This window comes from Silurus aristotelis (assembly GCF_946808225.1).
Source record: "Silurus aristotelis genome assembly, chromosome: 11".
In the NCBI taxonomy this organism is placed as follows: domain Eukaryota; kingdom Metazoa; phylum Chordata; class Actinopteri; order Siluriformes; family Siluridae; genus Silurus; species Silurus aristotelis.
The window spans coordinates 19,300,225-19,315,734 of NC_139584.1; the positions used below are offsets into that span (position 1 = coordinate 19,300,225).

The 15,510-nt window shown below is 42.5% G+C and overlaps 1 protein-coding gene across 4 annotated transcripts in view; it reads right to left on the reverse strand.

Annotated features, from left to right (window-relative positions):
- Positions 1–8,420: 8,420 nt before the first annotated feature.
- ikbkb (inhibitor of nuclear factor kappa B kinase subunit beta) overlaps positions 8,421–15,510 on the reverse strand; it is a 43,657-nt gene continuing 36,567 nt past the window's right edge. For all 4 annotated transcript variants that reach the window (XM_083554462.1, XM_083554459.1, XM_083554461.1 and 1 more), the window contains exons 21-22: positions 8,721–8,820; positions 8,421–8,644 (exon numbers count right to left, since the gene is read on the reverse strand). In XM_083554462.1, coding sequence (XP_083410588.1) covers positions 8,597–8,644; positions 8,721–8,820 — 148 coding nt within the window. In that variant the 3' untranslated portion in view covers positions 8,421–8,596. The remainder of the gene's footprint in view (positions 8,645–8,720; positions 8,821–15,510) is intronic.

The window sequence follows — 15,510 nt, forward strand, 5'->3', positions numbered from 1 at the left end:
AGAACGGACCTTTAATAAAACCGAAGGGCAAACAGGGAACGGCAAAAAAGGAGCTAAACCGCGTTACCTCGGTATCGAGGATCAGCCCGCAGCCGCGGCTGGGGATTTGGTTGACCAACCCGCGGTCGCTATTCCTCCCCGTTTAGCTTTCGGCAGCCCGGTTGCACTCCTGGCTTCTTTTTCCAGGAAAACACGGCTGAGTGCCAGGGCTTCATGCTTCAGGTATCCCTGTATATTGAGATGCAACCCCAGAACTTTCCCAGCGAACGAGCTAAGATATCGCTTCTCTCCGGAAGAGCGCTCGCATTGGGCTCTCTTCTTCACCCGGTTTAACTTTAACATCACATATCGGCCAGGGTTGAAGAACGGCAAGGCTGATTCGCTCTCCAGGGTCTATGGGCCTGAAGAACCCGTCGAGCTAGGACCAAGTTTTGCCTCCCACGCTCATTTTGAGTCCCATTGTGTGGGACATGGACGAGAATATCCGCACGGCCACAAGGAGGGAACCCGCGCCCCCTGGTTGCCCCGGAAACAGAACCTATGTGCCACAAGAATGCCGACAGACCCTGCTCAGGTCTGTCCACGAAAACCCAGGCTCGGGGCACCCGGGTCGGAAACAAACCCTACGTCTGGTTCAGGGACGTTACTGGTGGCCCGGGATGAGCAATATGGTGGCGGAGTTTGTCCGGGGCTGCAACACATGCGCCATGTCAAAGACCCCCCCGGCATTTGCCAGTGAGTAAACTCATCCCCCTGCCTATTCCACAACGACCATGGTCGCACATCGGCATGGACATTCAGTGTGTGTTAGGGTTTCAGCCCCCGCTGTTTCCTTGGACCGACGAGCCCGCCAATTTACCTGCAGTGGACCACTGGTTCCGGGAGAGTGTTAGGACTTGGGATGCCGCACACACCCAACTGCGCCGGGCAACCAGAGAAACCCAGCGTCATGCTGACGCACGCAGAAGGGAGGCCCCCCAGTACAGGCCCGGAGACTGGGTCTGGCTGTCCACTCGGGATCTGCGACTGCGGCTTCCTTGCAGGAAGCTGAGCCCCCGGTACATCGGGCCATTCCAGATCGAGAGGCAGATCAACGAGGCGGCTTACCGGCAAGAACTCCCACCGCGGTACCGGATTCACCCCACCTTTCATGTGTCGCTCCTCAAACCTTACACCCCCGTGGACACACTGCGACCCAGGGAAATTGCACCCCCGCCACCGGAGGTGTTGGAGCAGCCCTCGGTCTACTCAGTGAGAGAGATACTGAACTCACGGCATCGGGGCAGCAGCCTGGAGTATCTCGTGGACTGGGAGGGTTACGGCCCCGAGGAACGGTCGTGGGTGGCGCGGTGGGACGTACTGGACCCTGCGCTCCTGGAAGAGTACCACACCGCTCATCCGCTGCGTCCTGCCCCCCGGGGTCGGGGTCGACCGCGATGCAGGGTCAGGGCGTCTGGAGCCGCCCCTGGGGGAGGGGGTACTGTCAGGGATCCACCAGCCACGCCTTCTCCTAACCCTCATATCCACCCTAGCAGCTCACCTAATTACTAATCATCATCACCTGGGTCACATCAGTCACCACCATATATAAACCCCAGTCGTTCACAGTCTCACCGTCCGTTCTACAGCTTAGGCCTATGAACATTGTGGACTCTCTCACCTCATGTGTTTGGATCACGCTTCATGTGTTTGGATCATGCTTCATGTGTTTTGGACGTTTCTTTAGTTTTCTGTATTTCTTTTGTGTTTTCGTTCATGCCTGCCCGTTTTCTGCTTTGCTCTTTCATTTATTGAGTGAGTTAAGTAAACACGTTTTTTATTCCTTCAACCTCCGGTTTCCTGCGAGTTCTTGTGCCTGACAATTATAAGGGGTTATAAGTACTCCTAAATATTTAAATTAAGTTGTTAAATTGACGGTAATGGAATTAACGTTATAATTATTTGGTTGATGTACGAGACCACCGACGTGTTGTTCACACGGACTAGCATGTGGTGATCTTTCAGGTCTCGGAGGAAGTGTTCGAGTGCCATAAGCACTCCAGGCAGTTTTTGTACCATGAACAATGTAGCTCGTCCCACCAACCTTGGGCAGAGCGGCCACTCATGACCGCTCCCCATCCTGTGAGGGATGTGCCTGTAGTTAGCGTTACGCAAGGACAAGGCACTCCCAGGATGGGGCCTTGAGACAGGAACATGTAAGGTAAGTCTTGCTTTAGTTAACAGATATGGGGCATTAACGAGAGACACGAGAGACAGGCTTTCAGCATATAAGCCTCTGTTCCGACATCACTGGGGTCGGACCTACTTAATGGCTACCACGAGTACCCGGGTTCCTGACTGCCAGTATTTCCCGCTGGTTCCTGCTTCTACTATCGGTCCCGTGGATTACACTTTCCTTACTAGATTTAAACTCCCATATCGGATTACTCTTCTCGTTAGAATTATACTGTCCCTGCCCTGACAATATGCACCCAGAACAACAGTTTATGAATATTAGTTGCCCAATAATAATGCATGAGGCTAGGTAATACAAGGCTCCCGCTTATTCAGCATTTTTAAAGTAAAAATTTGGAAACCTTAGGGAATTTTCACGCCCATACAAAAGACAAGATTAGCTGGTCAATATTTTTGAAGAATAATTTAAATAAAAACAAAGGAATAATTTGAAAGAGGTACAAAAATGTATAAAGAATGTTAATTTTAACTTTATTTATTTTACCAAGTGGAGACAAAGGTAAAGCAGCCCATTTTTGAAAAACTGACATTATGTATGCAACTAAGGGTGTAAGGTCAGCCACCATTAATCCAGAGTAGGAAAAAGTAACATTTACTCCAAGATATTTAAATTTTTAACCCTCAAAATTAAAAGGAATGTCAGTTTGTTTTATTTTTTGAGCAGATTATTATCATCTATTATTCAATCTGTTATAGAGAATGAAAGTGAACTGTGAACACCATATCTGTGTGAGAGTCCAGTGTGGCCTGTGAGGCAAACATGTTCCAGTGAGTATACTGAAATTGTTGCTGTAGAGAAGAAATGGACCCCTCTGCCCATACCTTTACTGTCCTCAAAGCTGGTTTCACCCATATGATCGAAATACTAGGAAGAATCCTCTTCAAGAGCCTAAATATTTGGCTAGAATCTTGACATCTGCATTGAGGATGCTAAGAGGTCTATACGAATTACATGACATTGAGTCCTTACTTTCTTTGAGTTATACATGCTTGTCTCAATGTTGATGGCAGTGTACCAAGTATTTCTTAAATGTTGCCAAAAGTAATGGGGCTAATTTAACATTACAGTTCTTATAATATTTGGAAGGAAACCCGTCAGGGCCTAGTGATTTCTTAAAATTAATTGATTTAACGATCTCATCTAAGTTAATTGGGCTGTCAAGTTCGGATGCTAATAAAGGGTCAACTTTGGGAAATTAAAAGGCTTAAAAAGGCTTTAAGAGTTTCCCAAAGTAAAGTCCTGTTAGTTAGAAGACCTCATCTATTTAGGAACAAATATACTAACAAAATACTGCATCAGATAAAAGAGTTACAGTTAAAACTCTATAGTGGACAAGAGGTGTGATGGGAAAGTAAAAGAATGTCAAGGCTTAAAGGTGGATCCGAAATAACAATGGGCAGATATTCTAAATCTACAACGAGGGGAATTCAAGAATTGTTAATATAAATAATAATTAGTACGAGAAAAAGACTGGTGAACGTGATGTCTCCTCGGATCAACATAGCCATTCTAAACAACAAAACTCACCCATTAACACAGTTTAGGTCTCCCCAGAATATCAAGAGATGTGTGTTCAGTTTTGAGCAAATTGAGCATTATCAAAGCATTATTATTTAAAGCATAAACCTTTACCAATAATACTGGTGTTTGTGAATTTTTTGCTTTCACAATCACGTCTACCATTGACATCAGCAGTAACATTTTCAAGAGAAAATTGCATAGTCTTGCTTATCGAGTAAGCAAGTCCCATGTACCTGCAAAGTTGAAATAGAACACATGTGATGTCCAGCGAGTTTGGAGTCTGTATTGATCCATGTTACATAGATGAGTTTCCTAAAGAAACGCAATGTCCGTCTTTTGTAGATTTTGTAGATCTTTTAATGGGACCATTCAAACCTTTAACATTCCACCTTAAAAACCTGACAGAATTACTGATGTTGACCATTGGGCTAGGTTAATACATAGACAAGTAGAAAGATTGACAATAGGGGAATTTTTATTATTTTTTATAAATAAACAAAAATAAATAAATAAATAAATAAAATAAATAAATAAACATCCCTCCAACCCACCTCTGAACACCATAAAACTTCCTTTTTCCATTCCCAAACAATAGAGGCAGAGCACCACAACATTTGTACATTCGATGCCTTTAAGCAATATCCTCTTGATGTATGAAGCAATCAATAACGCTACAGAAAGCACTGGGTTTACAGTTATGTTAGATTTTTTTCATGCCCAAACGAAACTTAATTCTTGGAGAGGTTTTCCATACGACCTGTTATGCCCGTGGTGCCTTTCTGATATCAGGGAAGAAGAAATACACAGCACACAGAATGCATGTTCTTCCTCCTCTGTTTATTGCAGACACAGAATGTATATATACACATACAGAGAAAAGAAACCTGACCTGGTTGTTTCCTGTTTAGACAAGAGGATATACTAGCCGGAGATGTGTGAGCCCAGATAAGACTCCCTGTTTACCTTACAGACTAACATCGTAAATATTCTATAGACACTGAACAGACAAAGTGATGTGTGTGAGATAGTGTGAAAACCATCTTAACACTAACAAGTTACCTTATAGATATTTATAAATTGGTGAAATATGCATATAATCCTACTGTCATTTTAAGATGCAGAATACCTTTTGTGGAACCATTGTTGTGCTTCTTGATAGCAATCAAATTGAATCTTATCATAGCCAAGATCTATCAGAAGACGGGTGGAAAATCTTAGAGGAAATTGCACATTCCTCCCACGCAAGCTATTCCTCATGGCCGTGAAAGCGGCCCTTCATTTTTCCTGAAGTCAGGAAAGATGAAATCTTTGCGGCCCTCATAAAGAAGTTGGTTCAAATTTCCACGTCAAACAACTTTCGCGAAAGTAGTGAAACCGCATTATCATCACTCTGGGCCTTTGATTCTCACAATCACCTGAAGCTGCGGGACCAATGCGGTAAGCGCGGACAAACAGCGGTGGCGTTGAAAAGATTTCTGATCTGAGCACATCCTAAAGGAAATTTGACATATACACAACTGGATCGCTTCCTTCCTCTCGCTCAGGAATGTCAATGAGATTGCTTCATCGTGAGCAGGACGATGCGGAGCCAGTGCAGAGTCAATAGCTGCTTTCACCTGAATTGCAATGGTAGCTGTTAGCTCAGAGATCAGAGTGATGCAGAGGTTTTCCAGATCCAACAGTAGCTTGTCGTTATGACTCTCTGTAACAGTCGTTGACGATTTATGCTTTCGCTGTGTTTCAGAAGCCATCAATCCTTTGAAAATGAAGGTGGCGGGTGCCTAAAAATAACTTGGGTTGGCTGAAAAAAATTCAGCTATATGATAAAATGCTCTGCACTTCACCTGCGTCCTCTCACTCACATGCTTAACTGGAAGTCATTTCAACCATATACAGTGCAGTATACAGTAAAACGAAACAACGTTTCCCCATGATTAAGGTGATACAGCAAACAACAAATTAACAAAAGGAACACAAGGAACACAGAAGTACACATAACTCTAAACTAACAACATAAAGTGCACATGTGTAACACTTAGTGCAAAAAAAAAATAAAATAGAGACAACATGAGACAAGTGAAAAACAGTAACATGGTAGAGCCGACCAGTACAGCAGCCTGTGCAAGAAGGGTTGTCACACATACAGTAACCAAAAAATAAATACTGTACATGAAAACATTTGGTTGGAGTAAACTATTGTTTTAACAGAAGTGTGCAAACAGCAGTTTGTGGCAATTTGTTTTTTTCCTACTGTTAAATTTTTGTGTATCAGTCCAGTTCCTTCATGTTGAGGAGTCTAATGGCTTGTGGGAAAAAACTGTTACACAGTCTGTTTGTGAGGGCCCAAAAGCTTCTGTCCTTCTTTCCAGATGGCAGGAGAGTGAAGAGTGAAGAGTGCATGTAAGTGGTGTGTGTGGTCAGCCTTAATGGATGAAGCGTGTGTTGTAACTGTCCATGATGGAAGAAAAAGAGACCCTGATGATCTTCTCAGCCATCCTCACTATCTGCTGTCTTGCAACCTGAGACTGTGAAGTTCCCAAACCAGGAAGTGATGCAGCTGCTCGGGATGCTTTTAATGTTTCCTCTGTAGAAGGTTGTGAGAATGTGTGGTGGAAGCTGTGCCTTCCTCAGCTTTCTCAGAAAGTCGTTGGAAGGATGGGTGGTCATCCCCGCTGTCACATAGAAGTGCATCTGGGAGTGCATCTGGGAGGGAGCCATCACTGTTACAGGCAAGTGATGATGTCCTGTAGTTGGTGATGGCTTGGTTGCCCTGCCACATGTGAATTGTGTCACTGCTGTCTGTGATGTGTTTGTGGATACACTGGGCATGTGCATGCTTTGCCTCTCTGGTGGTCTGGGACAGTTTGGCCCTCTATGTTCTTAAGGTCACCTTGTCACCTGCCCTTAATGCAGAGGCTTGGGTCTTCAGCAGTGCATGCATCTCTCCAGTTAACCACAGTTTCGGGTGGGGGCATACGATGATGTTCTTGGAGACAATGACACTATCAATGCACTTGCTGATGTAACTGGTCCTACTGGCAGAGTCCACATTCTGATGAAATTTAGGGAGTCCAGAGATTTGGATGATTGAAATCTCTGGCGACAATACACAGTCCGTCAGGGTGTGTTCTGCAGTTTACTAATGGCCCCATAGAGTACACAAAGCGCCTCTTTAGCACTAGCATTAGGTGGAATGTACACTACAAGCACAATATCGGTGGTAAATTCCCAGGGTAAATAAAAAGGTCTACATCTCACAACCATAAACTGCACCAGTAGGTGGAAACGAAGAGTTCTTACACCATTCTGTGTTGATGTAAACATACCTGCCACCGTGAGTCTTACTGCACAGAGCTGCATTTCTGTTGGCACAAAATGCGGCCAGCTTGTCCATCTGAATGGCGGCTTCCAGAACTCTGTTGCCCAGCCACGTCTCCGTAAAAACTTTTGAAAATGTTGATGGAGAAGTATAGAGCAAGTCAGAAAGAGTTGCATTGTGTGTTTGTGGAGCTAGAGTAAGCGTATGACAGCGTGCTGAGAAAGGAGTTGTGGTATTGTATAAAGTCAGGTGTGGCAGAGAAATGTGAGAGGGTGGTGCAGGACAAGTATGAGGACAGTGTGACAGCAGTGAAGTGTACAGTAGGAACAACAGACTGGTTAATGGTGGAGGTGGAATTGCATCAAGGTTTTGCTCTAAACCCTTTCCTGTTTGCAGAGGTGAGTGACAGGTTGATGGACGAGGTCAGACAGGAGTTTCAATGGACTACGATTTTTGCGAATGATTTTGTGGTTTGTGGTGAGAGTAGAGAGCAGGTTCAAATGAGTCTAGAGAGGTGGAGGTGATGAGCTGGATCAAATGGGAAAAAAGTCAGTAGGAGTAAGACAGAGTACGTGTGTGAATGAGAGGGAGGGAAGTGGAGTGGTGCAGTTGCAGGGAGTAGATGTAGTGAATGTGGATGAGTTTAAATACCTGGAATCAACAGTGCAAAGTAATGAAGAGTGTGTTAGAGAAGTGAAGAAATTAGTGTAGGCATGAGTGATTTGTGATAGAAGGGTTTCTGCAACCTCCTAGAGAGAGACACCAAGCAGAGAGACTAGCGGAAGATTTGCCGAAAGGTGATTAAGCAAAGGCTGTCGCTGGTAGAAGACGTGTTGGCCAGCAAGTGACCTCGGTGGATGCAAAGAAAAGGCGCGCCAATCAACAAGTAAGACGGGTGAATGCCGAAGAAGTGCATGCTGATCCGGGAGGGACTGCCAGGGAACGTCAAGAAGGAAAGGCGTCCCGAACCGTGAGTGTGTGGGTGAGCCCTGGCATGAGTACTGGAAATGAAAGTGTCAGGGTGAAAACTAAAGGAAATAAAGAAAGCTCTGCTTGGTGAGCTATTGCCTGTCTATCTTTCTTTCAGTGCGGTACCAGTGAATTTGTTACAGAGTTTATTAGAGGGACCGCACAGGTGGGACATTTTGGAGACAAGGTTAGAGGTGCACGATTGAGATGGTTTGATGGGGTGTACTGGTATAAGAATGCTAAAGATGGAGCCACCAGGCAGGAGAGGCCAAGGAGGTTTATGGATGTGGTGAGGAAAGACATGCAGGTAAAATTATGAATAGATAAAAAATATCAGCAATAATATTGTTCTACAAAAAGCAAAAAGGTACCACATTCCATAGCTGATGTTTAATAGCAAATAGACATTCATTATTCTGTGCTTTATACATAATCATGCGTAATATAATGTATTACTAATTATTAGTATTAATGTATCTGCTATTATCTGCATTGAATAACACAACCCCATACTACACACACGTTCATTTACACTGCTGGGACAGAAGCTATCAGGAGAGATCCTGGCTTCCATACAGCCATGTCCATTCCTGAAGCACCTGCAACAACAAATTAAATGATAATCAATCAATGAACAGCATATAATTTGTTCACAACCATGAATTGTGGGTTTACCTGCATGCTGATTTCTGTTTCCTTAATCGTCTCCTGCACCAAACTCTGCAATCTACTCTCAAATGTCTTGCTTTCTTCAATTACTATCATGGATTCTTCCCTATAAACACACAAAGAAATTATATATATATATATATAAAATTTTAATAAAATGTGCAAAAATTATGAAATATAGAACATAAAAATGTCTCAGTATTGACTAAACTAAACAAGTTAATTGTTATATTAATCTACAAACATTAATCCACAAAGAAATGAGAAATAGCTCTGAACAAAGGGACATATAAGGGATATGACAGATCATAAGGCAGGAAAAGAGACATAAATGAAAATAACATAGGACAAACACAAATGCATACACGCCTTTTAATCGGACATGCAATTTATGGCAGGTAGTGCTTAGAGAGTGTGTGTACATGCTATGTGCTGCAAAAGGCAGCAAAGAGGGTAATCTCTGACATGCCCCTACTTCTGTGCATATTGGCCATATCTGTCCCATTGGCCAAATGTCCATACTAGGGCCTGGTTCTGAACTCATGCATAATCTTTGTTGTGACCTGGTTTGAGAGTCTGCAGTGTTGCCCTTTGGCATTAGTAGGTTGTGGAGGGACACAAAGTTCTAGTGGGGGAAGGCTGCAGGTTCACCTCTGGCATGAGCATGTAATTTGTAAAGGCCACAGGCTTGTATCTGGCATAAGCAGGTCGTGGGTGAATGCCGCAAGTTTGCCCTCTCCATGAGCAGATCATGGGTAGAGGCCACAAGTTCACCCCCTTGCATGAGCTGGCCGTGAGCAGAAGTCTCAATGTTGTCCCTGGCTTGGTCAGGCCATGAGTAGAGGCCTCGACATTGCTCCTTGTCATGGTCGGGTCATGAGAGGAGGCTACACTATCACCCTTAAACTTAGTTGACTCTTGGGAGGCCACGCAGTTGCCCTCGAACTTAGACAGGTGTTGGGAAGCCGGCATTGGCTCAGAATGGACTTGGGATTCTGCGTAGGGCTCAGACAGGTCTTCAGAGGCTGCAACAAACTCAGACAGGCCTTCAGAAGCTGCATCAGGCCCAAGCATGGCTTTATTTTCTTCATGTTGAACTTCACCAGACTTTGACATGGTTTGGCTTTCAGCTGAGTCGGCACAACTGTTGACTGACCATCTCTATCCTTCTTGTGATTTTAATGCTGGTTTCTGGGGCGCAATATTTTCCTTACGTTTCTTCTTTTATTTTTATTTTACACAGTAATGGATGTAGCAGGCTAGAATTGCTAAAAGCTTAATGTGTTAAAATGTTGCAAAGTATAATACAGACGCTCCCCACCTTATGAAAGAGTTACGTTCCGAACAACCGTTCACATCATGCATTTGTTTGGAAGTTGTTACTGTGTTCGTTATTGACTACGCATATCTCCTAATGATGTAAAAGCTATAAATACTATTAAATAAACAATTAAATATATTAAAACAAATAGAAATAATCAGAATACTATGTACAATATTTTGTATTAAGTAATAAAAACAGAAGAAAAATTGATAAAAATTTTTTTTAAAAAAAATTAAAAATAATTAATTCGCCCTAATCCAGTGCACATCATGTAGACCAGTGGTCCCCAGGCCACGGACCAGCACCAGTCCGTGGGTCAATTCGTACCGGGCCGCACACAGAAAAAAATACATAATTTACAGTATTTCCATTTTATTTATTATCTGATTCTGAATTATGTTTTATTTTAGAAAATTACAGGATTCTCTCCGCCACATCTGTCTATGACTTACTCTTGATGCATGTTAAGATGCCTCAGTCACATGTCTTACCCACATCCGCTACCTTTTTAAAGGTGCTGCTCCGGCCGGTAATACATTACCTCTAAATTCAAACCCCCAAGCTAACAAAATGAACAAACAACAACACAGTGGATTCACGATTATTATCATATTTAGTAAATATCAGTTTTTATGCCGGTCGTATAGCTAATGATATACTCTTTCAACAGTCAGAGGTTACTAAGAGTAATATTATAGAAGTGTGTAAATTAGCGAAGGCAATGTCCGATGCAGTAACATGCTCTGGCCCCATCCCAATGCGACGTGGTGATGTAGCCTACAGCAGGTTATTGTCGCTGAACTGCTGGATGTCTGAGTGGTGGTCCAAAAACAATGTGGGCTTCATAAATATTTGGAGCAATTTTGAGGGCAAGGCGTGGCCCACTCGGGACGGTGCTGCTCTCATTTCTTGTAGTATAGGTCATAGTCTGAGAACAGCACTAGTTAACAAGTGACTGTCTAGAGCCAAGGCCAGGGAGCAGACAGACTGGCTAAACCAACCGTCTGCTAGCTGCACAGAATCGTCACAGAGTCTGTTTAAGTAACCTGATTAACATTAAATTAAATAGGACTAAACGCACAGCCAGCATTTCTGATCTAAAGATAGGATTGTTAAATATTAGATCTCTCATGTCAAAAGCGCTTACTGTAAACGAAATTATTACCGACCAGGAATTTAAAATAACGTGTTTGACAGAAACGTGGATTAAACTGAATGAATATGTAGCATTAAATGAAGCAAGTCCTCCTGGGTATAGTTACATACACCCACCATGTCTAAATGGCAGAGGAGGTCGGAGTCGCAGCTATTTATAATAATAATATAAGCATCACAAAAAAGACTGAACACAAATGTAAAACATTTGAAGTTCTTTACACCAACATAAATATTCAGTGTCCAAAAGCAGGTCCAGTCAGTCAATTCCACTAATTATTATTTATAGACACCCAGGGCCCTACTCTGATTTTCTCATAGAATTTGCAGATTTCATCACCAATTTAGCTACTTCTTTAGACAAAGCTTTAATTGTTGGTGACTTTAATATTCATTTTGATAATTGGGAAGACTCCTTAAAAGCAGAAGTTGTGTCCATTCTAGATTCAGTTGGAATTAATCAGAATTTTATAGGACCCACTCATAGTGGTGGACACTTTTTTGATTTGTTGTTAACATTTGGATTAAAAATGTAAAAAAAAAGTCCACAGTCTGAAGCTCATACTTTCACGTTGTTATGCGGGAAACGGAGGCGGAAGCCGTAGTAACAGCAAACAAAAGTTTATTCATGAAAAAAAAGGCAAAGCCAACAGAAAAAAACACACCGGAAACGGAGAGTCACAAACCGAAAGTAAATCCGCTCGGGACGAGTAATCCACAGGTGCGCTAGGGAAAGCGCGGCGCTGGGCTGGAACAACAGGCACCTAATCCAAACAGTGACACAAATACAGCCGTAGCGGGAGGATCAAGGTAATCCGGGGTGCGCTCCGGAAGGGAAAGCGCAGCCGTGGAGAGCGAGGAGTCCGAGAATACGCCGATATACACTTACATGAACCTACACGAACATGCACGAACATATAATAACGGACGGGGAGTGTAGGTGAGTGAGCGGTTTATATAGGCGGTGCAATGAGTGCTTGGAACGGGTCTCAGGTGTTCTGAATGAAGCCCGATTGCGATGAGCTCCATGTGGGCGGGGCACGCAAAAGCGAAGGAGCAGGGCTTTTCCTGACGCACCGAGGTTTGACAGCCGCCGAAGGGGGCGTGGCAGTGGGATTCCTGACACACGTCAGCTACAGCAGCGCGTTCTTTCAATAATCTTCCAGAAATTACGATATTAAATAGATATCCGTCTGACCCCGCAGAGTTTGACTGGGCCACTGAATACCTAGAATCAATGTTACGTTATATCTAGATGATGTAGCTCCCCTTAAGACCAAAATGGTCAGGGAGAAAAAATGAGCACAGTGGTATAATGATCATACGCGCACCTTAAAACAGACGTCAAACAAAATTAACAGTATTCTAAATAGCATGGAAGAAGAGCCTCCTAAATTATAGAAAATCTCTTAGTGCTGCTAGATCAGCATATTTCTCCACCCTCATAAAAAATAACAAGCATAATCCTAGATTTTTATTCAGCACAGTAGCAAAATTAACATGAAATTAAAGCACTGCACTAACATGCACACCATCAATAGGTAGTAATGATTTCATGAACTTTTTTGATAATAAAGTTGAAAACATCAGGCAAGAAATCCAGACGGTTAATATAAATCCAAATAATTTTACAAGTAACCCTGTAGACAGCAGAGTAATTATACCAGACAATCAATTACAATGCTTCACTCCTATTCATGAGAATGACTTAATTTTATTAATCTCCTCATCAAAATCATCAACCTGCATTCTCGATCCCTTGCCTAGAAGTTTCTTTAAACAGAATTCCAGAGGTAATTGAACCTGTTTTAAAAATAATAAACTCTTCCATTAGCACTGGTTATGTACCTAGATCCTTCAAACTGGCAGTTATCAAACCTCTAAATAAAAAACCTGACCTTGACCCATGTCAGCTGTCCAACTACAGGCCAATATCAAATCTCCCTTTTATATCCAAAATTTTAGAAAAGGTTGTAGCACAGCAGTTATGCTCACATCTACTTATGAATAACATTTTTGAAATGTATCAGTCAGGATTTCGGCCTTATCATAGCACAGAGACGGCGCTAGTTAAGGTGGTAAATGACCTGCTATTGGCCTCTGATCAGGGTTTTGTCTCTTTACTTGTTTCACTCGTCCTTAGTGCAACTTTTGACACCATTGATTACACTATACTGCTTGCTAGACTTGAGAACGTTGTTGGAATAAAGAAAACAGCTCTCTCTTGGCTTAGGTCTTATTTGACTGATCGCTATCAGTTTGTTGATGTAAATGGTGAGTTCTCCACACTCTCTGAGGTAAAGTTTGGTGTTCCTCAAGGATCTGTCTTAGGCCCACTGCTTTTCTCTTTATATGTTCTGCCTCTGGGTGAAATTATACATAAACATGGTATTCGCTTCCATTGCTATGCTGATGATACACAGCTGTATATTTCAGCAAAGCCAGATGAGAGAGATCAGCTTAACAATATTGAGGAGTGTGTAAAGGACATTAGACAGTGGATGCTTGATAACTTTCTTCTGCTCAACTCAGAAAAGACGGAAGTACTTTTACTAGGACCACATGCAGCTAGAAGCAAACTTTCCGATTATGTAGCATCTCTGGATGGTGTTTCTGTTTCAGCGTGTACGGCAGTCAAAGACCTTGGTATTATTATTGACCCTAGTCTTTCCTTTGAGGCTCATGTGAATAATATTTCCAGGATCGCCTTCTTTCACCTTAGAAATATTGCTAAAATTGGAAATATGATGTCGTTACAGGATGCAGAAAAATTAGGTCATGCTTTTGTTACATCTAGATTAGACTACTGTAATGCTTTACTGTCTGGGTGTTCGAGTAAGTGCATAAATAAGCTTCAGTTAGTTCAGAATGCAGCAGCAAGAGTCCTCACAAATATGACCACATCACTCCTGTTTTAATCAGTCTACACTGGCTCCCAATTAAATCTCGCATTGATTATAAAATACTACTACTGACATATAAAGCAGTTAACAGTCTTGCACCGCAGTATCTGAGTGAACTTCTGTACCAGTATGATCCTCCACGCCTACTTAGATCAAAAGGTGCAGGCTATCTGTTGGTTCCTCAAATAATAAAGACTACAGCAGGGGGCAGATCTTTCTCTTATAAAGCCCCACAGTTATGGAACAACCTTCCAATCAGTTTTCAGGACTCAGACACAGTCTCAGTGTTCAAGTCGAAGTTGAAAACATATTTATTTAGTCAAGCCTTTTATCAGTAGCTTTTTTCTTAGGTAAAAGCACAGATCTGAAGGGAGCATGGATATAGGGTGTTTGGTGAACTGGGATATTTGTATGCTGTCGTCCCCTCACTCTCACACGTTCACTCAGGTTTGTTGACGGTGGTGTGGTGGGTCGTCTTTTATCCCAGAGATCCCTCATGTTGGTGTTACCCTTTTAGTTCTCCCTTATAGTTATGCTGCCATAGCGAGTCTTGCCGGAGTCCAAACTGCACAGTGATATTAACTTTCATACAACAATAAAGACAATTAATAATCCATATCCTTCTCTTCCTGTCACCTCTCTTCTCTCTCTCTCTCTCTCTCTCTCTCTCTCTCTCTCTCTCTCTCTCTCTCTCTCTCTTACTCTTTAAACATTAAGTTAAACATGCTCCTGAGGCTCCAGTGACCACTGTTCCTGCCCCTCTCCCCTCTGTGGATCTTCCCACTTCATCCAGGCCTGCCTCTGGATAGTGTTTTCTTTGACCACTCTGTGCAGCTTGGGACGGTTTCTCATCAACGCCTTGGGTGGTTCCATGAAATTCCAAAGTAAGAACGGGCGCTTTTGAGTATGGATTGGACTGTAGCTAATGTCAACAGTCTGCTACATTGACTCAGGACTACTTTTCGCTTCTGATCATCATCACTGTACCCCGCAACATCTTATATCTGCTATAAATGGACATTTGGTGCAACCCAAATGAGGATGGGTTCCCTCTTGAGTCTGGTTCCTCTCAAGGTTTCTTCCTTATGCCATCTCGGGGAGTTTTTCCTTGCCACATTCGCCACCGGCTTGCTCATCAGGGACAAACTTACTTATAAAGAACATATTCACTTTTAATCACCACATTATCTGTGTAAAGCTGCTTTGAGACAATGTTTATTGTTAAAAGCACTATACAAATAAAATTGAATTGAATTGAATAAAAAAAATAAGTTTTCATAGTTTAGTAAGAGGATTTGCTCAAATTAGTCAAAAAGATATTATTTGCATGACATTGGTTGGTTGGTGCTAGCAACTTGCTATTAACTAGTTATTAATTATGCTAATGCTAATGATGTCCTATTAAAATTGTTAC